Genomic DNA, 27186 nt, shown 5'->3' on the forward strand with positions numbered 1-27186 from the left:
GGTTTTGTGTGAAAGTTTAATATTCTTAAGCTCATAATGACAACAGTATAAAGAATTCAGAATAAAGGTTTTTTGTTGGGGTGTTCCAGAGTGTACAGTCAAAGCAAGCTCTGCCACCAGCCTGATAGGGACAGAAGCATGTTAAGGGTTGATTAAAGTGCATTTTAGTAGCATTCCTAAGACATCCATTTCTTTTCCTGCAGCTGTTACCCATGCTTTCAACAGCACTGGCACCACTCCGCTCCAAAACCAGGTTCTGCCCCAACACCAGCTCTCCGTGGCTTAGAATCCTTTGCTGGTATTTTCATCGCAGTAAAACTCCAAGAGCCATAAGCAAGTCAGCGAGACTGAGATGGCTCGTGGGACCATCATGGGAAGAATGAATCATCTGCCTTGGAAATATAAATGTTTATGATCACTGTTTCTATTCTGCACATATATTCTTGAGACACACAACTTTTACAAGGGTGTTGATATTTATATAATTCCATAAATTTAGACAGTGCATTACAAACACAATATGCAGTCGTAGCTATAAATAGCAGAGCAGTGGGATAGAATTTTCAACTATTTCTTGTTTCCTATGCACCAGAAATGAGACGTATGGCACAAGTTAAGGAACCAGAGGAAAGAAAACACAGTTAATTAGGCAACAAAAAAAACCCCATGTGAGTCTCCATATTTCAGATGGTGGAATGGAAGGCTAGACTTCTACCGAAGAACGAAGAAATAAAATCAGTCCCTGAGATTTAACTCCAGCATTTAACCACGACTAAAAGACAAAGAGCAGAGAAATATTCTGAAGTGGAGGTTTTGATAATAGACTATTTTCATGGTGTGTTTTCAGTGTCAGTGTGACAAACTAACACCTGCCCTTGACAAGAAGGATTCTGATAAACAAATGCACAATGTAATCAAAAGACTAAACTTATTTCTAAACCTCGGCTGATGCTTTTTTAGTGCTCACAATACTATGGATGTACGCACAAATCGACAAAAAGCATCACTGGATGCTGCAGGAGCATTGTAACAATGTACCAAGGAAGACATTCTTCCAGAAGGTCAACTAAAAAATTCCTAATGCATATTAAAAAGGGACAAACCAGTAACTCTTGGTAAGCTTTTTAAACTTTGATAATATTCTTAAATACTAGGAGTTTGCTTCAAGAGTTAGATTTGTCAGGCAATGACTGTTAAGGCCCAAGGCTTAATGTTGGGTACCTGAGGTCAACCAGCAACCTAGCACTGATGCAAGCAGTTGGCAGTTTTGTATCTTTATTTATTTAGTTTTTTAAAAAAGGCTTCTTGCATCAGTCTGCACCCTCATTTCCATTTCTCTGCTCAATTAACGAATTAGTTCAGAGAGGATGGGACTCCTCGTGCAAGCGGTACTTATAGAGCCAGGTCAGTTATATCTTCCATTTCATTTCTTCATTTTATACTGGATATATTACATTTATATTGGATGTATTACATCAAATAACAGCTGGGGAAAAAAATACGCACTGAATTACCATTTCAAAAGTACACTGAAATACTTCCGGACACTCAGACACACCAGACCGTGATTTCACATGAGAAAGGTCCATCCTACCTCAACACTACTTGGCTCTGGTGATGGACTGACATACATTTCGTAACGAGGTAAAACATTCAGAGCTCTGAAGCTCAAAAGTGGGGATCCACACCTACTCTAGGGAAGATCACACTCTGTGCCACTGCTGCCTTCTGCCACGGGGAAACGCAATTACTCAACACAGACGCTGTTTTCACAAGGAAATGGCCACCTCGGGCAGAACAGATCAGAAAAGTGGTTTTAACAGCTCTCAGTATGTACTTTAATGATTATTTTGTTACACTGATGTCTTTCAAAAAGCATCAGTCAGGTAGAAAACGTGAGCCTTTGCTTTACTGTCCACAACAGACGTCCTCTACAGTGCTTCTTCACACTGAATTGACGGAGTTTCCCACGTGTCCTCATCTGCAAAGTGATCCATCTGTGAAGTCTGATCCACAGGTGCTTTCTCACCCTGGGCTATTAATAATGCATCATCTTCTCCTCCCGCTAACTGAGGGTTAGAGCTACAAGAACAATTAGATTCACCGAGTTTGTCCGTCAAAGACTCTGCTGCAGTTGTAGAGGACTGTTCAGTCTCTGTTTCAGCTTGTGGTTCTGTTTTAAAATGAAGTCCAAACACGTTATTCCGGATGAGGTATCGAACACACTGCAAAACCACATTCCTTTCATGCCGGATGTCCTGGGCCAGTAACTGGAAAGAAAGAAGAGAAGGTGATGCACATTTCCCTCTGCAGCTGCTACAAGCCTAGCAAGAGGTACAGCTCTACTCAGTAATTTTGAACATCCCCAAATTTAAGTTCAAATAGGCTCCCTCACACGAGTCCTGGACACCTGGAGCAGGAGCCTGCCTTACCAGACGCAGCACAGGAAAGCCACATATTCCCATGTTGGGTGCTTTCCCACTGACTGACTTGCTGTCCCCTCCCTCACAGCAGCTCATGCCGCTCAGACCCCATACTGCATCAGTTCAACTCACCAGCCAGGAGAAAATGAACCTGGCAATTAGCAGCAAGTAGTGGAGCATTCTGGGGTTTTTTGTTTGCTTGTTTGGAGGGTTTTTTTTGGGGGGTGGGGTATCAAAAAATGAAGAGGGTCAGCAAAAAACCCAGCATAGCGGAGAAAAAGAGGTGGGAGCAGGCATCTGGAGAGGAGGCAGTAGGGAGGGAGCTGCCCTTCTGGGCAGCAGCAGGCTACTAAAGCAGTGCAGGTTGTTGGCCTAACACCATTTCTAGTGACAGAGGCTCATAATGGCCACAATTCACTATGGCACTGGCACATGACTACCACTGAAAAGGAACAAAAACACTCATGTGCCCAAAGCGCACATGTTTAAGCACTGCTCATTTAGTACCATTAATGCACTAAGGCAGGTAGTACAAGCTGACAAATCTGATGGTATCATTTGGATTAAGTTGTCAGTCTTAGTTTGCTCAGGTGGTATAGAATGTCATAGAATATATCTAAATACCAGGAACTTCCCCCCCTGTTATCTGACTGTAGACCCAGATGATGACGTTCTCATATCATGAACTATATCTAACACATGAAACAAATAACAGATTCCAGGCCATGTGTCTCAGTACAAAACGATAGCAACTCTATCAGAATCTTTTACACTTTCTAGGTTATACTGTATCTGTAATTTAATATCCCATGCATTTTTTATTCGAAACCCCCTGTGAGTAAAAGACAGTTATAAATACAAGAAAAGGGCATGTTTCATCAGGTACTAGACTATGGATTTACATAGCAATAACTGGTTTGGGCTATAATCCACCAACCTAAGTCTTATAGCTTAATCAAAGTGCTAGAGGCCTCCTTCATCTCCTTTAACCTCACTAAAGTTCATTTTGGTATTAGGAATTAAAAAAAAAATTATCCAGAAGGTTGAAGGACCTTTTGTCATTGCGAGTGTCAGCTGAACTCTGACAAACAACAAGTTTAAAGCAAGTGGCTAAATCTGTAACTACCTGATCACGTGCAGGAGATCTGTATTTCACATCCTAGCTAAGTTTGGCTTGTAATGTCACAGAGAAGCTTTTGTTGTTGTTGTTAGAAGTTTCAACTTCTGGTGGTTTAACCAGCCACTTTAAAGTGTGCATGTTTCTGTTTCAACTAGTTACTAAGAGGTGTTAGAAGCAGCTGACACCTAAAATCTCCGGCCTGAACTAAGGGATGCAGGCGAGGGCAGAGAAGGGATAGTTATGTTCTCTTTGCTGGACTGGAAGAAACTGCTGAATTCCCAAATGGCCAAGTAAAGACACAGATGGGATGTACCATCACCCTATCAAAGACTGTATCTTTGTATTAGATTTCTTTAATGCAGGGGTGGGTATCGGTGGAGTGATGCTACATAAGTTTTTTATTTTATCAGCATACAGAATGTCTAAATACACACTACTGTTCACATGGCTACAATAAACACCTTTTAGTAGTGTCCAAACTCAGTGCCGAATGACTGCCAATAGCCATCTGCAGCTATTCTCCTTCCTCCACTTTTATTTTTTTTTTTTTTTTTTAAAAGCCTCACTGATACAACATGCTTTTCTTAGCAATCCCATTTCCTTACTTTTTGGATAAACTCTCAGCAGTGACTCACTAAAATTTCAATTTTCCTTCCTTGAGGTTTTTATACACTGACCATTTCTGGCAGTGGAAGCCTACCTGTGAATCTCAGGCACTCCTCTGATTCACAGCCCCAGTACACATCCTTTAATAACAGTTTTGAGCAACATTAAAAGGCAAACAACCCTACGAAAATACATATTTTTTTTAATGGATTATACTGGCAAGCTACAATTTAGGCTTCCAATATTCTGCCAGCTTCTGTCAGCATGTGGGACTTCATATGGCTTTTATTTTTTTCCAGAGTCCTCACTGCTTTGATCACCAACAACTTTGAAGAGCAAGAGATAAAGACGACTGCATGCTCAGGGAGCTACACAAAGGGCAAACACTTCCTTTTCAGTCACTAGGAGTTTTAATTCTTGGCAGCCACGGTAGGATGTGCTAAAATGACTATCAAGTGATTTCTTCCACATCTGCAGCTCGAGATGTGTCTTATCAGGTATCTCTTGCCTAAACATCCCGTGCTGTTTCACAGCCCTTATGCCAGTGGAACCCTGCTTTCTCCTGTGTTCTGCCCACAGTAAGTTTTCCTTTGATGGGGGCGGGGGGGGGAGCTTTATGCTGGCTATTTACAGAATCACAAGGGTAGTCTACCTATCTGATAGTGCTTTTGAATACTAAATGCAGTAAGAGCTTCATAGTTTTGTTTATACTAAAGAGAGCCATCCAGCTTCCAAATAGGATGCTTTGCACTGTTACTGAGAACACCTTGGACTCACCCCATAAACCTCTTTTAACCCTTCTGAGACACCAACGTGGTACCTTTTCAAGATACCAGTGCTGTCACTTCCTCAGATTGACCTAAACATGCCTACAGAGAAGACATGCAGGTTGCAGCTAAACACCACTCTACATACAGTTTAAGTCACCAACACAACCTTATCAAGAAAATCCCTTTGACTGCATCCAAAAAAACTGTGCGCTTCTCGATCAAGAGAAGGCAAAGCAATAGCAAAAAAAGGGAGAAAAGGAAGGAAGCTCAAAATAAAGCTGGTGGGATCACGCACAAAAAAACCTACCAGATACTACCCCAGGAAAGAGAGAGAGAGGAATAAGGTTTTGTTCTTTGTGCAGCTGATTTTAGGTACATGATTAAGTTGTCATCTCCTGCTCACCAAAGTCAGTCATTACCTGAATGCACACCAGAGAACTTCTATTTGTCTATTTAAGCATCTACAATTTCTCCAAGTGAAATGCTCACTGTGCTATTTTTAAGACAGGGGGACCTTTGCTAACAGACTGCTCCAACTTCCCACAGGGAAGGGGAGAACCACTCACAAATGATGCGACTCTTGTACAGGAGGCATTATTTTAGCACCAAGGCTTACCATTTCCAGCAGAGTTGGACGGCGCTTCGGAAGGAGAGGTAATGTTTTCTTGCCCCAGTTATCAGGCCCTCTGGGGTGACGTGTATTTGAATTCGAGCTTCTTAATGCCGTGCCTGCGTGTTCTGGATGTTTTTGATTCAGGTTTTGACTCGAAGGAACATAAGTAGTTTGAGGCGTATCTCTGAGCGCAGCCTTGTCTTTCTCAGCTTTTGTTGCAGTCTTGACAGGGATTTCTTAAAGAAAAAGAACACACTTTCATCTCAAACTTAAAAGCCTCTTTTTAACATGCTTATATCCCCATGCACCGACAGTTCATTAGTACTATTCTTGCTCACACAACCCGATGTGAAAATTTACTTGGAGGAAGGAAGGGTTTTGTTTGGTTTGGTTTTTCTTGTAAAATACAAAGAATAATCTCTAAACACTCACAGAAAGGAAAACAAGATACTTAAATCCTGCAATACAAAAAGAAAAAATAGAAGTAGTAAGAGTTGAACAAGATTTTCAAGCCTCTGCCTTGTTATCACTTAGAAAGTACACTGCTTCTGCTTCACAACGTAGCTTGCTGCAAATTTGACTGCTGAGAAAATCATACTATTAGGGCAGAGGGTGCCCAAGTTCAATTCCCTGCCTTCCAAATGCTCTCTGTAATTTTGCGTAGGTCATCAAGGGCAAGTAAGTTTTGCAGTAACTATCTACAAAAACATGGAGCAGCAGCAGCAGTCCTCTACCATACCTCGAAGCATACACTCAGAGAAGCGCAAAATGCAAGTACAACAGAGTTCAGGTCTTACTGCAACACCCAGAAGCTTTCTATGGAAAAAGCCCTTAAGGACACGCAAACTAGTTCATGGGGTGAGCATAACAGCTTTTTTTCTGGCACTATTCAAACATGATTTGAGTGAGACTGAAGACAAGCTGCTTCCCCCCCCGCCCCCCGCAACTAGGGGAAAAAACGCTTGGGAAATTCGATGACACACACCTTAACCGAAGACATTTCATGGCCCACCTTCAACCCAAGACATGCTGCTGAGAAAAGGCAAGCAAAGAGGGGAGGGGAAAAAACACTCAATCTTTCAGGAAACTCTGTTTAAGGTTTTCTAAAATATGGCGTAAGGCTAGGGGAGGATTAAAAAAAAAAAAAAAAAAGGCATTAGATGTGGCACAGGCCAAGTGGACAAAGCCATCCCTGTGCACTCGTTGTCTGCACAAACGCTGTGTTCTGTCCAGGTGCTTCTCTGAGACTGGGAGCTATCGCCTTACTGGAAAAAAGTGATGGCTCACCCAGTAACCCCAGTTAGTGCTCAGAACTGGGAGGGAGGGAGGAACGGGGAAACAAGAGGAGAAGAATAACGGCATACCCTTTTACTCCTCCCAGCCTGTCTTTATGCGTGGCTTACACCAGTACCAGTACGCACTGTCACTGAAAGCAAACTGGAAAGAATCTGTACACAGCCCGCAAAAACATCCCTGTGCACAACCTTTTACAAGCTTGTCTCTTTACTTGTACAAGCCTGAAAATCAACAGGTACAAGAGAGCTCAGAATTACATCACTTGTAGACAGGCGAGAAATCTAAAGGCATTTCCACAGCCAAGTGTTTTGGAAATACAGCCACTGAACTGGCATTATATTAACATCCTTGCTAAGTATTAGCCACAGCTTACATGTTGTATTTTCTGCTGCAACACCTTTGATTTCTCTGAAAAGCTTTTTCTCAAGAAATTTTAAGTACCATGTAGGTTCTGTCTGGCACCGATAATCTGGAGCTTTCAGCAGCTGGGGATGCAGCCATGAAGAGCTACCACTGAGCTACCACTCCTACAAATGCTGCATTTATTAAAAAAATGGGACCTGGACAAATGGATGGGAGCTGGAAAAGGACCAAATGCCCTCCACCCTTCCCAAAGAATGGTAATTTGTGATCAGATCTCGTCATTGCTTGCAGTCCACACCAGCACAGTGACGTAGGAGAAGGGCAGAGGAACACACTCTTACACACCTTCGGGCTCACTGTCAGACGCACTACCGTAGTTGGCCGCCAACGAACTCAGGGCGGAGGTGACCTGCTTGGGAACAATAGTCAATTCCTGCCTCCCATCTTCAGCTGCTGCTTCGTCCTTGTCGGATTCTGCAGGGAGAGAAAAGCCAAGGGGGATTTTTTCCAATACTCCTACCTTACTGTTACATCCCCATCTCACCACTACGCGAGACTGATGTTGAACATCACTGCTGAACACCATGGGCTGATACAAAACCCCACATTTGCCTACCCTCTACAGACACTCAGTGGCAAAGTTATCTCACCACTGGTTTTCAGTCCTGCCAGCAAAGCTACAGAAGTAAAAAAAAAAAAAAAGAAAAAAAAAAAACAACAAAAAAACCCCATATCCTGAACTAGAGCTTGGGCTTTCTGGTTCTTTCTTCACATACCAAATGTAATTATAGGTTTTATTGTCAAGTGTAGGTAAAGAGAGAGAGAGGATTTCATAATATGTTTTGAAATCTCACTGGATATAGTCCTGTGGAGGCGGGGGGTGGGGGAGAAGGATTCAAAAGCCAGTCAGGGGGGGAAAAAAAAAAAAAAAAAAAAGGAGAATAATGCTCATTCAAAGTGAGAATTTAAGAGCAAAGGAATTTTTGGATAGTGAAAAAAGTTCATCATAAGGGACACTGAAAACCAAGGCTACAAATTAGATTTTTTTTTTAGCAGTACTTCAGATCACTTGATACTTAAATCCCCACAGAGTATTATGGATACATGCAAGTATGCAAAGTATTATAGTCTCAAACCGCCCCAAAAGAGAATAACTGGGAAGACAGGGGGCAAGTGGGCCAAAAACGCTGAAATTGAAGACACTAGGTAAACAGAGCACTCCTAGAAAAAGATTCCTAAAAATAAAGACGCAAAATTGTGATGGCTTTTGTTTGAAACAAAGGATCTATATGCACTGAAATCTTGGAAAGACTCTCAGGTGAACAGTGCTAATTAGGAGGAAAATTAGAAAATGTTTTGCAGTGGTACACCTGCATACAGATTTCATATACACACACACACACACCCCACTACTAGAAACATTTTGAGAAACTAGCCTGTTGGGACTTCTAGAGACAGGTTGCAATCTTATTTTCACAAAGAAAAAGAGTTTTGCCCTCTCCCAATCCCCTGTCTGTCTAAGCCTGTCCCACAGGAAAGCTGCCTCACACTCCGTAACAAGATTTTACTGAAATAAATACTTATGAGATCTTTATTTTGAAGTCACAAATGTTTCTCCATTCTCTTCTAATACATAATTAACAATTGGCAATTTGATTCATTAGAGCTCATGTTGTTTGGTAAAACAGCTTTTAGATAAACACATAAGTATTCATCTAAACTACCTCTAAACTAATTCATCTAAACTGCCTCTTTTTTACTTTGAGCTCTTTCTGAGACAGGTATATTCTCACTGATGAAGTAAACATGCTGAATTGCAATTACACTGGAAGCTCATGCTAAACGGCATGCATTTTTTCTAATGAAGAATACACAGCATCTGCATATACTTAGGCAATTACAAAAATAGCATTTACTTCAGGTTATTTTGATTCATAGCTGTTTTTTTCTATCTCATCCAAAATGTTGAGCGCATACTGTGGTTGGGTGCCTTTTCTTTTTATTTTCTTTTAATTTTAAAGAATTACTTTTAATATAGCAAATTAGGAAAACACATTTACTGGAATACATTTTTTTCTTTGTGAGTAACGTGTTCGGAAGAAGCGTTATGCGCTCCTGAATACCACTGACTGTTTCTGGTGAGATCGCTCAAGATTTTACACCAGATAGGCTCATCATCTTACTTTGTTTCTGCTTATAAATCAAGAGGAAAATTCTGTTTTCTCATCTGCCATTCAATTTTTTGGCTTTGAAGGAATTAGCCATTAAACAGAACTTAAGTGAATGCATTATGCAAAAAATACATTCCCTCCAGAGAAAAGGCTATTGGTGTTAGAAAGGTTTAAATACTTCACAAAATGTACCTATACAGTAAAATCATGGACTTCAGTTGTATGACTTCTTTTAAAATTATACTTAATTATATTGTGTTTGTTATTATTTGTTAAATTTCTCAATAGTATAAAAACCTGCAACTGGCTTTAACAACGTGTAATAAACACGTGACACATTCCTTTTCTACCTGCTATAACAGAATTTACTAGCTGTACTTAGACTTTTTATCATTAAGTACAACACAGATGCTGTGGGGAAATACAGTTATATTTCAGCATACTGAAGTTTCCCAACACGCAGAGATCAGTGGAATAAACAAATTGCATAGGGATGCTGTGTTCTTGTTCCCCCTAACTGAAGATTACGTTTTCAAGAGGAAAAACTCTGTATCAGACGTCTTTCCAGGGGATGCCTTCTAGCCTTGTTGCTAAAAATAGCTAGAGTATAAATCAGCTTACATGCCATATTCTGAGAGTACTGCATCACTGCTGACTATATTATAAATAGTTTTATCTGGAGAGTTTATATTGCTGCCAGCATGTGGAAACAAGACATGCTCACCAAAAAAAACCAACAACTAAGCAGCAATACTTCAGAGAACGCACGCATATGGAGAGTATCAAGAGTAAATTAGACAATACAGCAAAAACCAGAATTAGAAGAAAAATCCTGACATTTTAAGTAATTCGCTTAACTCATACAAGGAAATCCATTTGTTTCCACATTATAAATACTGTTATTTTCAAAACCACGAAGGGATATTTAATAGTCTTTAAAAAACAATTCAATTGTTGAAGTACTTTATTCTTATTCTGGCTTTATAAAGATTTTCTTATTTTACACATTAGTTTAGCAACTAAGTCGGTGCATGTCCTTGAACTATTGTAAAGTATTTACGTCAGGAGGTTTAATACTGCACACAAACTTTATGGCAGCAAAACCCTGACTAGCAAGAAAAAGTTTCAGCATCCCAACTAAAAACCGCTATTTCTTTTCCTCTCCTTCCTGAAGTTACTGCAGCATCATTTCCCTGTGGCCTGAACCACTTTCCTTTTGCTGCCTCTCCCAGCTAAGTGTTTCGAACAAAAAAACATTCCTAATCAGGAGATTACAGGTAAAATGAGATTATTATGTTAAAGTACTTGTTAAAACAAAGATAGAATTGAGGTGCTCCATTAAGAGCCCCGACACCCTATTTAGTTTGTTAGCTAAATATTGATTTAAAGCTGGCAATGTATTTTTAAAACATACAAAGCTACGATAAATCAGTATCCAGCGCAGTTATTTTTCAAATCCAAGACACACCTACATCCTGTCTCCCAATATCTTCTCCCCTTCAGATTAGGCATTTTGTGATCAGAATACAATTTAAAGCTTCCTAATTCTCACAGAAAAATCAGAAAGACATAGAAGTATTCTGGCTAGATTTTCCCTGTGTGTTTATAATACAATTATAGAATCATAGAATGGTTTGGGTTGGAAGGGACCCTAAAGATCATCTATTTCCAACCTCCCTGACATGGGCAGGGACACCTCCCACTAGACCAGGCTGCTAAAGCCCCGTCCAGCCTGGCCTTAAACACTTCCAGGGATGGGGCATCCACAACTTCTCTGGGCAACCTGTTCCAGTGCCTCACCACCCTCAATCAAATTGCCTTGCAAGGAAATTTATGTAGAAGTGCTTAACGCTGGTAGTATCTTAAACACTCTTGCATCAGCCTTTCCAAACCAGAAGTCTTCCTCACCTTCACTGACTTTGTATTACAGCTCCTTTGCAAAATGTATCTCAGCCAAATCTACTACTTTTAGCTCCTCCTACCAGCACATGTGGACATGAATTCAGCAAGATACATGCGTGCATCTCAAAGACCTCTAGAATACTGAGTTGGCTTCTTCTTCCATAACAGGTCAAGCCTATTAGGGCAGAAGCTCCCCAAAATGCAAGATTTACCACATTTACTTTAGATAAAGCACTGATTCACTCAAGAATCACACTGGGAATTTTCTTAGACCATGTTCTGAATCAGGATTATCTCTCTACAGAAACTTCCATTTAAAAGGAAGTTTTAAGTGCAAGTTTCAGGCACAGGGATGTTGGACTACCTTCAAGCTCATGTGACCCTGTTGGCCCTGGCACTATTCTAGCCACAACACAGCAATCCTGGGCTTTTTTGTTAGTAACAAAGATAAGTACGACAACAGGCTCCCCAGTATTTTCTCCAAGCATACTATAAGGCCTTTCATCAATGCATCCAACTAAGAGAGAATTTTCCCCTTTTTAAACACGTACACTTAGCCCTCTTTCAATCAAGGACAGAGTTCACATGTTTTTGGAAATCCCCAGCTCTCCCCAGAAGTTGCTAGTTACATAAAAGGTCAGTAATCACTTCAGTAGTACTTCTCAAAATAACAGTTCTCTAAGTTCCTTCATCTTACCAACGTCACCGTTTGCCAGAAGACTGAGAGGGTCCACATCCTTCATGTATGGCTGAGCTGCCAAGTCACACTGCTTTTCATGTTCCTTTTCACACGTGCTGTTTTCTGGTCCATTGGCTTCAATTTGAGTACTGTGTACATTAGAATTGCCACCATTTTTCCTAAATTTCTTCCAGAACGGGCGCCTTTGTCTTCTCCTCTGTCTTCCTTGCTGCCCAAGCCCCTCTTCGTTTTCCGGTGGTTTCCACATCCCCTTCATTTTGCTGGGGAATAGAAACGCAAGCTCAAATGACAAAGCTATGAGAATAAAATCAATTGACGTAACCAAACACCTCAGGCCCACATTTAAGGTTCAGCAGCACAGCATGACGCCAGGACTTACTCCAGCTCAGCTAACATGTGGTGACAGACCAGACAGGCAGTCACAGCTCATCTCACTGGCAGGGCAACGTGACAAAACTGGAACCTAAATGAAGAGTTTGAAGTTCGTGACTTTTATCTTTTAATAAGGCAAAGGGAACACAGGCTGAGCAAGTTCCTCGATCACCTACAGTGTGAGGACATAGTGTTTTCATTTCATATTACGAAGTCAATAAATATTGCCTTCACTTAAGCAATTAAATCATTCAGAAGAGGGGGGACGTGGAATTAAAAGGGAAGCATCTACTATTAGAATACTTCCACTGTTGAAGTTTCCTTTTTCCAGTTACAGCTCAGAGAAGGATCTTGCTCAGCCATTTGACACCACCAGTTGGAGACCTACTCCCGCCTCCAACTAACATGCCATTCATCTTTTTCATTCCGATGGAAAAAGAATAAAAGAAAGTTCTATCAGGACAATGGATTTTTTAAAACCTGAAACAAAATAACAAGCCCTAAAATATGGGAAGGGCACAGCATGCTGGTTCCACTTATCTTCCATGGTTCCACAATCTTCCAGGTTATCGTATAAACACAAAACACCTTTATAGGAAGATACCTGAAGAGCTCAACAAACTCTCATCAAAGTCTATAGAAACAAGAATAGGTGTGACTTCAAAAAACAAATCTAGAAGGGACAATGTAATAACCTGAAAATACTTATTTTCAAGCAACAGAAACTTAATTGAACAAAACAAGACTTCAGCCATTCATCAGCACATTTCAACCACAGCAGACATACAAGATCTACCATCCTGAACAAGCCACATGGTTCATTCTGCTCTGTATTCTCTCCCTCAGCCTCCCCTACAGCATGGCAGAGGTCCTGTTATCCCTAGTCAACTGTGTAATACCATACTTGGGCAAGAGCTTCTTCCTGAAACTTCTCCCTGGGTCTAGAGTCATGCACCTGCAAGCAGAGTCTCATAAGTGTATTTCTAACCTGGTATCTTGTCATTGATAAGCAGCCGGTGGAACACACGAGGAAAGAAAAAAAGAGCATAAAAGCAGGGTGAATGGACACCTTTCTCTTCACCTACTTTTCCATGGTGTACCATTTAGAGACCCTCTCTGACTACAGATGCTCCGAAGACACTGAGGGGTTTGCATCTGTGGGATGCTGGGTGAACGTCTGGCATACTGAAATCTTGCAGCAAGGTGTTAATATCTTGTGAAAAAGGACTTCTTCTGGTTTTTCTTCATTCTGATGTCTAAAATGATCATTTCATACCCCCATTCTTCTCAAGGTACAAGAAACGGTGTATAACTGCATTCTATTCACCTTTTCCCACCTATGCAATTTCTCTAGACCTCCATCATACAGCCTCCATAACCTTTTCAGCCTAATGAAGTCCTTCTTGAGAGGAGAACAGGGCCTGCCATAGCATTCAAAAAGGCTTTATATGACAACAAAACATATTTCATTTCATTTGCATTCTCCAGTCATTTCATGACAGTGTCTAACACCGATTGCTCAGCCCTGATAGAATCATCCACCATAGTGCTCCCATGGCACAAGAGGCAAGCCACCACCTTCCTGTGCATCAGTCTCTCATCCACAAAAGGAGGCTAATATTAGCTCCCATAATTCAATTCCACCTAGACAGAGAACTGCATTTCTGAATTTGTAGAGTCGGGCTCTAAATTCAGGATGTTGTTGTATAACCTAGAAGATAGTGAGCAAATACAGGCTCAATTAGATGTGTTGTCCTTGACCAAGGGTTAAAAACAACATTCTGATTTCCCTGGGGCCTCAAACACCCAGAAAGAAACCCCAAGGTCACAAACACATCCCAGCAAATGTCAGGCAGCCTGGCATCTGCCTTCTGCCTTCCCCTCATGAAAGATATACTACTCTTCTCTTCCCGTTCAGAGGGGATAAAGAGCCATGCACTATTAATCAGCTGTTGCAAGACACCAGGCAGGCTACCAAAGTGGTCCTTCTGCATCTCTAATCTCACACGCGGGGATGCTGAGAATTAGCAGTTGTAAAGCACTTCAGACAACCACAAATGGAAAGTGCTGTAGAAGTGTTAAGTATCTAATCCTTTCTAAATCTTACTTAGGTATTTGCTTTAATAGTACAGGTTGCAGAGAACAAGCTCTATTCTATTTTTGCCTCATGCATCAGTAAATTTGCCAGATAAGCACCAATTCCAGAATCTTTACTGTTGATATACAAAGCACAAACAACAGATTTTTGGACAGTTCATCAAGTCCATAGTGCTAGCAGCTCAGGGAAGGGAGGGGAAAAAAGAAGAGATTTCTAAAATCAACCAGAGTTAAAGGTGACAGCGAAAGCAAACAACCTATAATTTTGAGGGCATTTTTTCCAAACAATTTTCCAGATATAGAGTTACTAACGAATGTTGATAGCATAGAATTGCTGATGTACATTTAAAACTATATAATGCATCTGACCCACAGTCACAAGAGTTACCAAATAAAACTGTAGACACAAAACAGTTTGCTACTGTGACAAGCAAAACTTATATTTGCACGTAAAAATCTCCAAACGTAGTATTACATATGTTTGCGCCTTTAATCTCAAATGCCTAGGTTTGGTTCCTTGGGTCCAAAGTACTTCTGCAACTTTATATCCTTTGAAGGAAGTTTTATTTCAGTCTTTTATAGACCTCTCCTTCCAAAGTCATGAAAGGCAACCAGTTGGAGGGGATGGGTAAGTGTTGGGTTTTCTGAAGCACATGCTGCACCAAGGTGCTCTGCATTGTCACCATTTAACAAATTATACTTGCCTGACATGAACCCTATTCTGTGCTAGTTCAACTGCTTTAACACGCTGCAAGCTTTATTTTGTTTGGTGTCAGCCCTATAAAAAACAACACCAAAACAAACCAGGCAAGCTCCAGCTTCACTGCCATGCAGCAGCAAATGGTATTTAGCAAGAGCCCCTTAGAACTGAGTCCGCTTCTGCCTTCCAGTTCGGTTGTTCGAGTTTAAACAAGTGATATTCTTCAGAGTATGGATCATTATAACAATTTTTTAAAAAGTTAGCTGGTTCCACATAACACTGACACTGAGGGGAAGACAAAAAAACAAAGACCATACTGGAAAGTAACACATAAGGGAGAGAACAGATAAAAATCCAAGAGGAGTAAGCATTAGGCTCCAAGCAAAGGTAGCGGACAGATAAAGGGTAGAAGAAAGAAGTAGCACTACTTTATCTATGAAAATAAAGTTACATCTTCCTCCCTTTTTCACTTGATTATTGATTTACCATCTGAAAGGAGACGGTAAGAAGCCAAATCCGCTCATAAAAGTCTCTCTTGGCCATTTTCAGGCATTAAAGGATCAGACCATGTGAATTCATTATGTTGCATGATTTCCTTCCCCGTTATTTCTTTTTTAGAGACACAGGTTATGCTGATCTAATGAGCGGCCACTAGAATGCAGTTTTCTCAAACAAGGCAGAGCGCAGAATTCAGCAAGAACATCAGATTTCTAATACAACTATTGTTTAATTTAACTGAAGTGGACTATGAAGCACTGTAAATAAAATAACCTTACAACTGCTGTTTGTCAAATGACCTCTCCTCTCTTAAAGGGCAGCTGGATTGCGTGTACAGTGGGAGCAGTAAGCGCTGGGAGACTACACTAAAACAGCATACTTCTGAACTCACAAGGAAGAAAGTAACAAGCTTGTTTCAAAACACTTACCCAAACTGCTGGGTAGTCAGCACTTCTCCCCTTTCTTCCTTCTGCATCTGCATCGCCTTCTTCTTTTCAATGTTTGCCAACGTAGGAAAATTTCTAGAAGGAAAAAAAATAATTCACTGGCTCTTAAATGATTCACTGTACTTTATCAACTCCCCTTTACCAAACCAGCATCCTCTATAAGCATAATAGATTTTTAATAACATTTCATGGAAGTTTAACAGACTGTTTCCTTCTTAGAAAGGCATTGGTGAGGACAAGAAACTTGAATGCATTTATGTTTATGTACTCAGATGCAAAAAAACCCCAAACAACCCCAAACAAAAAAAAAAACACCCTACCAAATTGGTATGATCAGATTTACCAAACCACCAAACAAGGTACAGACAAACAGTTCAGTTATGAACCCTCCGCCTGCCCCAAAACATAACAGCACAATTTAGTCCTGTGATTTTATTTTTATGGTGCTTCAACTGGAGTATTTGAATGATCTTAAGGGGTCCAACATGCCTTTAGCAAACCAACTGCTGAGTTCTTGTAATACCGAAAAAACAGCTTCTGGGCGCACAAGATCCCTTTAATGCGACAGTTAGAGAAGAGCACACAAGTTTCCTCTCGAGCAATATTCAGCATTGTGCTTGCACGCTGACCTCTAGTTCACCAAAATTACTGACCCTCTTTAATTCCAGCTTCAAGAAAAATTGCTAAGTCATGCAGATCAAAACAAATCTACTATTATAACCATCTTCCAAACCATTCCTCTCTTCCATTCCGTCCCGACGGATGAACATGCTGGTTTTAACATGCAAAGCCTGCTGCAAATTACCGTCAAAGCCCCAAAATGGCTACGCTAGTTGCTCTGTAAACATTAGTTAGCTAAATCCCAGCGCTTTGAGATAAAGGTGGTAAATGAGAACCACACGCACACCCCCACCAGCTTCTGGATAGAAACGCAAAGTGTAAATATTTGATAAGTCTATTAAAATGGAGTAACGAGAAACTTAGAACAGCTACTCACTATATATAGCTATCAAAAAGGACACATATCTTCCCTTAAATATTTAATCTTCTCCCATGCATCTTCCCCGTTTTACAACACGAATGTTAAGTGCCACACTGATGCAGGACAGCTTCAACCACATACCAAGCAAAGAAGATGAGAAGCATTTCCTACGAGACACACCTAAACACGAGACACGTCTCCTTTAAGATGATTTGAACACGAGCTGTCAACTTCTATTTTCATTGGATTTCTCCCAGAAATCCACCATACAGCTCAAGCGAGCATAGGGATATGATGTTTTATCTACGCTTTTCCCTGTTAGCTATATCTGTTCATCCATGTTGTAACACTCCCAGCACGCAGCAAGCGTGCAATGAATTATTTAGTCTCAAGAGCTTCGCACTGACAAAGACCCCGGTGCTTGGCACCTCTTCACAGTTTTAGGATAAGGCGCTTTCCTTCACAGGAGTAAGGCTTGAAGGAAGAAAAAGAGCTATAAAATAAGTAGTTATGCTCAAAAGAGCTCCAAGCTTATCTTAGAATTTTTATTTTTTTTTAAAAGACATAAGGGAAGACCCTTAATCCTGGAGCAAAGGAGTCTTCAAAGTACTCCTGTAGTTATGTTGATTAAGGACATATTCAGACACGCTCTCACAACATGATTTGAGACATGACTGCCTCCCACTTTCATTCCGATGAGTTACCACTCCCTCCACCGAGCCACCGTGGACTCCACAAATGCCTGCATTTCAATTCATTGCCAAGACAGACAGATTTCTCCTAAACCACCCTTCCAGTTGACACAGGCAGTAACTAACAGCTAAAGAGAGCTCAAGCCCTAAGTCCAAGTATGCCAGTAAAAGCACATCTGAGGGCACCCGTAGCGGCTGTGTTTATTTTCTCCAGCTCTTCTCCAATGGTGAATAGCATTTTACTCCCTGCCTTTACCTTGTGCAGAAAATGTACCTATTTTGACAGCACACATGCAGTGCTTCATTTCATTCACAAAGAGCAAATGAGCATCTGCTAGTTTATTCCTCCATCTAAGGACACAGTGGGCAGTAAGCTCTAGGGTTCACTCCTCCCCAGGTGCTTTGCTGTGCAACAACGAGGCTGGGCTAAACCCACCAGTGGGTCCTGGTGGGACCTAGCCAAGTCAACCCCAACTGTCCCTGCAAGGAGCAAGTGGACCAAAGAGGTATGGATGAAAGTTACCCATCCACCTCAAGGTACTAGCCCCAGTGCAACTCCACAACTCATCAGGTGCCACAGCCACAGCTCAAAGAAGCCTGTGCACCTCCTAGCATTAGCTAGATCTACCCATGGAGGCAGAATTCAACTGGACCCTAAGTGGAAGCAGAGGCCTACAATGGAAACGCTATGGTCTTGAGCCTCAAAGTACTCAAGAGAGGTCAAAGAAATCAAAGAGAGAAGAATTTAATTTTTTTTTGACACACAGAATTCTTCTTCAAGAAGGCTAAACTTAGGAAGACTGCTCCTGAACAGAGGTGTAACCCCTCCAAAGGAAGAGCCCGTACTGAATCTCTCCACATAAAAGGCCATATGTTAAAATTCGATGAGTTGCCCTGGGTTTGAATCCTTCTCAGAAGGCACGCCCTCCTCCTCCCCTAACAAAATCAGGTTCTTAAAAATGTTACCTACAAACACCACTGAAGTAGAAGAAGTAGCCTAGCACTTAGGTCCTGCAAACAACTTGCTGGAGCTTGAATACAGTCAGCTTCATCAGTCACCACAAAGACTTTATGAACCTAAGCATCTTACTGTAAAAGAGGGAGTTAAACCCGGTTGTGATGGTCTGGCATGGTAGATTTCATGAAGGAGCCGGTACTGCCTGAGAAGGCAGCCCCATTTCATGGCAGCTGCAGTTTCCAACCATAGACACTTCAAACTGGATTTTTTTCAGTATAAATTGTCAGGGTAACAGCAGAAAACTGCTTTTCAGGCTAAGATGAGTATAGGGAGGTTGTGGATGCCCCATCCCTGGAAGTATTTAAGGCCAGGCTGGATGGGGCTTTGAGCAACCTGCTCTAGTGGAGGTGTCCCTGCCCATGGCAGGGGGGTTGGAACTCGATGATCTTTAAGGTCCTTTCCAACTCTAACCATTCTATGATTCTATGATTACATATACACCAACAAAGTGACATGCAGGTAAAGGATACTTTAAGCTTCCAGAGACAGGGAATGGTGACATGAGCGTAATCACTAACATGTGTGCCCTAGTGAATAGATTTATTATTATTTTTTCAATAAATGAATGCACTAACCAGAGTCATAAATGTTTTATAGGCCAGTGTACTCTATCTTGTATACTTGTATATGTACTTATCTACATAAACATTAGAGTAAACTACTTCTTAGCAAGCAGTGGAAAAACAGAGCTTTGCCAGTGTCTAACAGAAAAAAGACCTGTTTCTATAGTACAATGAATGGGAGTCGAGAGTTATACAAGTTTATCTTTACAGGAACAGCACTATGATCAAATTGCCTCAATTTCTTGAGCTGGTCTTGATTGTGTACTCGCAACCAACAGCAAATGGGAGAAAGATAGCCCAAAGGGAACAAAGACAGCCCAACAGAGAGCTGATAAAATCTTAGTTTAAGACTCCCAGGCATTTGATCAAGCATTGCATCTCTAGTGTGATTTTACCATATGTTACCTGAGGCAGTTTTATTGCTAATCCATCCCTGAAGTTCAGAGTAAACTTTATTGTATCAGTGTTTACTTTGATCTACCAACACATTCTTTCTACTTTGCTTCATCTTCTCTACTTTTACCAGGCACTAAGAAATTAATTTCCTTATTTTATATTTAATTACTATGAATGCAACACCAGGGAGGATTCCAAGCTACTCCAGGATTATCATTATTCAACTAGACAACCACAAATTAACTAGAAGTTCTGTGCTTGACAGTAGTGGCCTTATTCATTAGGCACGTGCTTGGCCTATGAGATATATTGCAAGGAAATAAAGCCGTCAACTAACTCAACAAAAAAATCCCCAACAGATTATAGAAATGGGGGGAGGAGAGAGATAATTTACAAGAAACACACAAGATCAAGAAAATCCTCTAGTGTTCTATTAGGACCTAAGCAAAAGTTTAACTATTCCCTTTAACACCAGAGCAGCCTTGTCACATTCTTTCTAATAACCTTTGCTCAAGAAGAGTTGGTTAGAAACAGATGGACTGGCAGGACCCAGATCTTACTTGGGAAGAAGGGAAGACAGCATTCTGACACATTAAGGAAATTTGCTGTAGATAATTCCCTTTAAGCACGTGAAACCAGCATATTTCTCAACACTTGGAAGAGACAGGACAAATCAAAATGAGAAAAGTAATTGTAATCACCAAAGTCGATGTCAGACTTCACAACCATCTGTCTGCAAAATATGGGAAAACCCTGAGATCCTGTGGAACTTCATCTCTATTGCTGTTCACTTAATTAGATTGCCTGGCTCAGCAGGTTCAAGGGGCCACAAATTGTTAAAGCATTTTTTAGGTAAGCAGAGATGTGAAGGCTGCAGCATTGTTGGTGCCCTGCACCAACGAGCAGGGCATTGTACAGAATCAGACATGAAACTGGCATTCTGACCCAGCATACTTCTTCCAGAGATACTCGCTCCTTACCAGCTCTCCCCCTTCTCTTTCCCCTACGTAAGAAAGGCTGCACTTTAAACACAGGCTCTTTCTAAAAGATTTTAGGCAGGATACACAACTGAACAATGCAGCAGCTAATTAAGAAGAAAAATCTCAACTCTGTAAGTAATTATTTATAACGGCTGAAAGAAGAAACAAGACAGGAATGTTAGGGATGCATCATGGAAACACACGTGTTAAATCACTGCAACCTAATTAGAAATAAACTGCTAATGACCTAAAAAGATTCATTCTTAGCTCTGACTGGAGCGTCTAGAAAGAAAAAGGCTTTTTCCTGGCACCCATAAAACAAGACTGCCTAATAGCTCAGACTCCCTCTTGTGTCCTTATTTTCTGTACCATGCAATGTTTACTGTGACTCAACAACAGACCTTCAGTACTAAACTGATGCTTTGCTGGTGACCCAATTAATGCTTCACAGAAGTTTCAGCTAGGATTCTCTCTTTAAAAAAAAATAAATAAAGAATTAATTAGATTAAAAAAAAAAAAAGATAGATATTAATACAGCTTCCTTGCTGTACAAAGAGTAACAAAAGCCACCCAGGTAGTCATTCTACACCCATCTGTTACAGCTAAACAAGATGCCCACAGAAGCACTGAAGTACCACAATAAATCACAGCACTACTCCATCTAGTGGCCTTGACTAAGAAGGTCCTAATCCCATATCTCCTGTTTTGGTTGGTGGTCTTGATTACAAGACTTTATTTCCATTGATTTTACTGGGCTGCAGCGAACAAAGGCTTTCAGCAATGTTGTATCACCACCAAATTGTATTCATCTGTAAAAAACCAACAGTATCTACCATGAGATTCTCTAGAAACTCGGCAAAAACAGTCTCAGGCAGAGCATCATCATCCTTACAATTAAGTGTAGATAAATGTTCCTTTGACTCACAGCACCCGCTTCTCAAGCAAAGAGTATCTAAAACATGATTGTACATTAAGTTCCTGCTTCCCTAATGTTCTAGTATACGGTAGAACACGTGCTGACACACACACCTGAAACATCATTTCAACACTTAAACCTTAGCATCTTCCACTAGACAGGAACTCTCCCAAACCACCTCCCAAAACAGAAAAGTGTATGAAAAGTTGAAAATGAGTAGCAAAGACTCTGCACGCAAGTATCAATGTCTTTCCTTGGAGCTTCTCCTAGAAAATTAAAGTGTAGGCCACCAGACAGACAAATCTAAAGACATTTGGGGTTTTGCTAACCCTGTTAACACTTCACATTGCAAGTAATAAAGACGTGGTAACTATCACTATTGGGGAAAAAAGGACAACAATACCTAGACTGAAAGAAAATAAAAACCAAGGCCTCAAGCATCTTTTAAATAAAACGAAACCTTGGAACCAAAACTAACCCAATACCAAACTTATACTTGCACAGATCACAAGCTTTTTTTGTCTAGTTAACTATGGCATTTTAAACATGGGAGAGAATAAATGCTTGTTTCTGTATCAACAAGAGCTGTTTTTAACAAAAGAGGAACCTACAGATTATCTTCACGTGTGAAAAATGAACAGCAGGTGCAACAGATGACTGCTGTGCTGACTTCTCTTTGCCTTTTTGAAATTTGTAGAAACAGCTGAAACCATGTCCAAAGTAAAGTTAAAACCTGCAGGGATTAGCTTATACAGGGAGAAATTTTGCTCCTCAATACAGCAAAAAGTGATGGGAGGCAATGAAAAAAAAAAAAAAAAAAAAATCTTCTATCATACATTCCACTCATTTGTCTCTTTTACAAAGCCACTGTGTAAGAACTTAGTAAGGGAAGTCAGGTTCAAAGCCAGAATGCATTAACATTGCCTTCTGACATAAATGCAAGCTGTACTCATCAGTAAGATTTCATCAGACAACTGTGTTTATTTTCATTTATATAAAAACAACAAAACAAACAGGTGACTAGTTCACTGCTCTAGCTCATCACCAGCGATCTTGCAATTAAACTTGTATCACTTCTGACTCTGCATACTGATCTGTCTTGCTCACGGAAACAAAATCCATGTACTGACCACTCGCAAGACTATATTCTGAGTCAAGAAAAGAAGTGAGGAAAGCCCACAGCATCTTTCACCTGCTGGAAAAGGGTAGATTTTAATCTGTTCAGCTCTGAGAAAGAAAAAAAAAAAAAAAAATCAGCGGGATACTGTCTGTGGAAGTACAGTGTGAATTTTCGAACACTTCAGTGCTGGTCAACAGAAAAAAGCTGTACCACCTCACACCGCAGAATGACAAACAATGAGAAATGTTACCTAATGGGAACTTTACCTTGCACTATAGGTACAACAGACTACCTGAGACAGCATCATTCATGGATTCTATTCTCTTTCAGTAGAAAAGTGTCAAGCAACGCAGAAAGTTCTTAACAATTAGGAAAACTCCCTGTTGGGGTCTAGTAGGACAACTTAAGCTATGGAAATTTGCACACAGCAGGATGTATTACAATTACAGTCAGTACAATAGTTCCAGACTTCTTAGCTCTTAAAAAAACACCAAGGGAACGCACACACATTTCTGATCTAAAATGTTGCAGTGACGAGGCTAAAAGGAATGAGTCATTCACCTAACCTGGGGTAGGTATCAAATCAAACATCTGGGAAAGCTACTTCCTTCTCAGTTGATATCTTGCCTTCTGTTACAATCACCCAAATGATAATAGTCTCGGCAGCTCATACCCTCCTGGCTCAGGCATTCTGACACAGACCGCTACCGCAGCAGTTTTGCGGAGTCAGAGGAACAGCAGCAGCAAGCACGTGCTGCTACTGCCTTTCAGCTGTCCGCTAATGATCACACAGGGGAAACACAGTAAACCAAAATCATAGGTCACAAGTCTTACTCACTTTTTCCTTTCTTCTCTCCATTTAGCGATCTCTTCTGGACTATCTAATTTTATTCTTTTAGCACCAGGTGCATGTGCCTAAGGAAAAAGTATTTCATAGGTGTTTAAAAGGGGAAGGAAAAAAAAAAAAACACAAGAAAAAAAAAAAAGCATCATTCTGACAACTATAGCAGCATCACATTGTTTTCATCTCCAAAAGTGGTGAGACTGCACATAGCGATTACAAACTGAACCTATTAAAAAAAAAACAATTTAGCATTCAACATATTTTCATCCACAACACTGTCTTACATGACATTCTACTCAGAGGTGGTAAGTTTTCCTTCCGGAAGGATGAAAGCAAGCCTCTGAAGAATGAGGAAAGGGACTACAGTAAAGATCACATAGATCCATATTTTGGGCTCAGGGGGATACCTACGTTCTTCCAGTGTATCTGAACTATCTTCTCATGTGCGCTGAAATCGCAACCTTCTTCTGTGCACTGCAAGATAATGGGGTGAACTTAAGACACACCAAGTCACACAAAGAAATTATAAACAAGCATTCAAGCACACTTCAAACAAACTCAGTGCCAGATGCCTGTACAGTTAGTTACAGAGAACTTTTAAGCTACCCAGTTTCAAAACAAATGTGATTGTAAAAAGAGTAAGAAGAGATAATGTACTTTTAAATTTCATCAGATTTTAGAATAACCCGTGAAGCCAACATAACTGGTACTGGAGATAACGTAAAGTTAACTTCAGAGAAAGATGTACAAGACTCTCCAATTTCAAATTTTGATACTTCCTTGCAATAAAGGAGTGGATTTTTAAAATATGATTTCCACATATAGTCTTTTCACACAACAATTTTACATTCTACGCTGATGCCCATGAATTAATTCCTACCACTGGGGTGACTTAGCAATACTTCACAAGAAAGACATTAAAATGACTTCAGGAATAAAACCAAAAATACAACTAAGAACTCCCCTACACACAGCATTCAGAAAAAATCCCCTACTAACACTTCTTGTAGCTGCGGAATCTCTTTGTTAAGTCTTCCATTGAACGAATGACTACAGCTAACTACTTAACAGGCACAAAGTTGAAAATCAAAGTGTAAATAAAACAAGCCAAACTCATCAACCTTTTTATGTTGTGAAATATGTTCGTCATACGTCTCCTGGTTTTTATACCCACGGTCACAGGTATCACAATAATGAGAGAAAACTGGCTCTTTTTTCTTTTTGGCCTGCAGGGGAAAAAAAAAAAAAAATCATCTCAAGATTGCAGTTACAAGATTACGAGGTATTGCTATTTTTAATTACGTGTGAAACACTTTCATGAGTTTTATAATAAACCCATCAATTAAAACACGTTTCGAAAGTTTCAGAGATAAGCTAACACAACATGAAAGTGAAGTTCAAATCACTGATCCTCTGAAGCGTCCTGCACTCAGTTCTTTCCACTACCACCTTTATATCCGTTATCGTTTCTGCAGACATACCAGGCTGGCACAGATTTATCAAGGGCTGGGAGGAGAGCTAGGCTACAGCCCTGAGTCTCCTCCCTATCAAATCAGGCCATGCATGACATGTAAGAGCTCGGAGAGCAGCAGAGATCCTTCCTTCTCCCACTACACACATCAGGGTGATCTGGCTGTCCGGTCCTGATAATACAACATAACTCTAATGTAGTTTAGGCACTCAGGCATCACCACAGTAACAGCTTTTCTAAAGTAAACCTGTATTAGAATTTGGTTGAAATGTATCTTTCCTTCAACAGGCTCAGGATTTGCAGACTAATTGTCACACATTTGCCCTCTTGTAGAGGCAGGCAAGTTAGACAAGAGTACGGGGTCTCTGTAGTCCCACATGACTGCCACCATGACAGAACGACAGAATGGTTGGAAAGGACCTTCAAAGATCAACCAGTCCAAGACCCCTGCCATAGGCAGGAACATCTTTCACCAGATCAGGTTGCTCAAAGCCCCATCCAACCTGACCTTGAACGCTTCCAATGATGGGGCATCCACAACCTCTCTGGACAGTCTGTACCAGTGTCTCATCACCGTAATTGTGATCGCTCATCATTGTAAAAGATTTCTTCTTATGTCCAATCTAAAGCTACCCTCTTTTTGTTTAAAACTGTTATCTCTCCTCCTATCGCTACAGGGCCTACTGAAAAGTCTGTCCCCATCTTTCTTCTAAGCCCCCTTTAAGTACTGATAGGTCACAATATGGTCTCCCTGGAGCCTTCTCTTGTCCAGGCTGAACAACCTCAGTTCTCTCAGCCCATCCTCATAGGAGAGGTGCTCCAGCCCTCTGACCACTTTTGTGGCCCTCCTCTGGACCCACTCCAACAGGTCTATATATTTCTTGTGCGGAGAATCCCAATCCATACCTTTGGCTTGTTATTTTCAGCTGGAAAGCGTTTACTAAACCCAGGCGCTTGCTCACGCTGCCATTTTTGGGAAAAATTGCCATTTCCACCTTCAAAAAAGAAAGGAAAAAAAAAAAGCCAGTTATACATACAGCTGGTAAAACACACCCCCTGCTACTTCTGTGGGCCTGCTACAGTGGGGAGAGACAAGACAGGGCTGCAAAACCAGCAGAGACAGCAGAGCACATCCTTGGAGGCATGGGGCCTCCTCTGGCCCCAAGGGTTAGGGACAGCCCCAGGGTTCCCACCACTGAAGGATAGGAAGGAGTCCATGGGCCCGAGAAACAACTTCCCCCACGCCTCTCACCAGCACGTGGGCCCTGCGGTCCCTCTCTGTAGGCTGGCGGGTACCAGGCAGCGGGTGGCCTGTAGCCGTCAGGCGGCAGGTAGCTGTTGGCGGGCGGGTAGCTATCGGCGGGCAGGTAGCCGTTGGTGGGCGGTGGGTAGCTGTAGATGGAGGGTGGGTAACAGTCGGAGGGCGCGTAGCTGTTGGCGGGCAGCGGGTAACTGTTGGGCTGTGGGTAGTTCTCAGCAGGCAGGTAGCTCTCGGGCTGCGAATAGCTCTCAGCGGGCAGGCAGCTCTTGGCTGGCTGGGACGAGCTGCCCGCAGGTGAGGAGCTCTCAGCGGGCTGCGAGGAGCCCTCGGCGGGCTGTGAGGAGCCCTCAATGGGCTGCGAGGAGTCCTCGGCGGGCAAGTAGCTCTTGGCAGGCTGGGAGTAGCCGGCGGCGGGTGGGGAGCTTTCGGCGGGCTGTGAGGAGCCCTCGGCGGGCGGGCAGCTCTCGGTGGGCTGCGAGGAGCCCTCGGCGGGCGGGCCGCCGCCGGGGTGCGAGTAGCCGTCGGCGGGCGCGCAGCCGCCAGGAGGAGGGTAGGGGCCGGGCGGCGGGTAGGGCCCGGGGGGAGCCCAGAAGCCGGGCTCCCAGGGGGGCGGCGGGCAGAAGAAAGGCGGGGGGAGCCCCGGCGGGGGGAGGCCGGGCGGGGGCGGCGGGTACCAGGCGAAAGGGTTCATGTCGGGCCCGATGCAGCCGCTGCTCCAGGATCCGCTTCCACCGCCTCGTGGGGGCCACACCGCCGGCCGCCACAAAACGCGTCACTTCCGGGGCTTAGCCGCTCGCCTAAGGGTGGGGTAAACCTTCTGGATGGTGGCCGGAGACGAGAGGGGGGTGGGGTGGGTGTGGTTACGT

At 41.8% G+C, this 27186-nt stretch overlaps 1 protein-coding gene across 1 annotated transcript; it reads right to left on the reverse strand.

The window, feature by feature from the left end:
* On the reverse strand, positions 1-27076 carry NUFIP1 (nuclear FMR1 interacting protein 1). The gene is made up of 10 exons (XM_074155368.1): positions 26312-27076; positions 25966-26054; positions 24710-24814; positions 24000-24062; positions 23583-23659; positions 16060-16152; positions 11962-12224; positions 7537-7665; positions 5536-5768; positions 1-2270 (listed from the first exon to the last, which is right to left on the reverse strand). The coding sequence occupies exons 1-10, from the start codon at positions 27009-27011 to the stop codon at positions 1932-1934; spliced, it is 2091 nt and encodes a 696-aa protein (XP_074011469.1). The 5' UTR covers positions 27012-27076; the 3' UTR covers positions 1-1931.
* Positions 27077-27186: the final 110 nt, after the last annotated feature.

The sequence above is a fragment of the Numenius arquata genome, chromosome 1 (assembly GCF_964106895.1).
Source record: "Numenius arquata chromosome 1, bNumArq3.hap1.1, whole genome shotgun sequence".
Lineage (NCBI taxonomy): Eukaryota > Metazoa > Chordata > Aves > Charadriiformes > Scolopacidae > Numenius > Numenius arquata.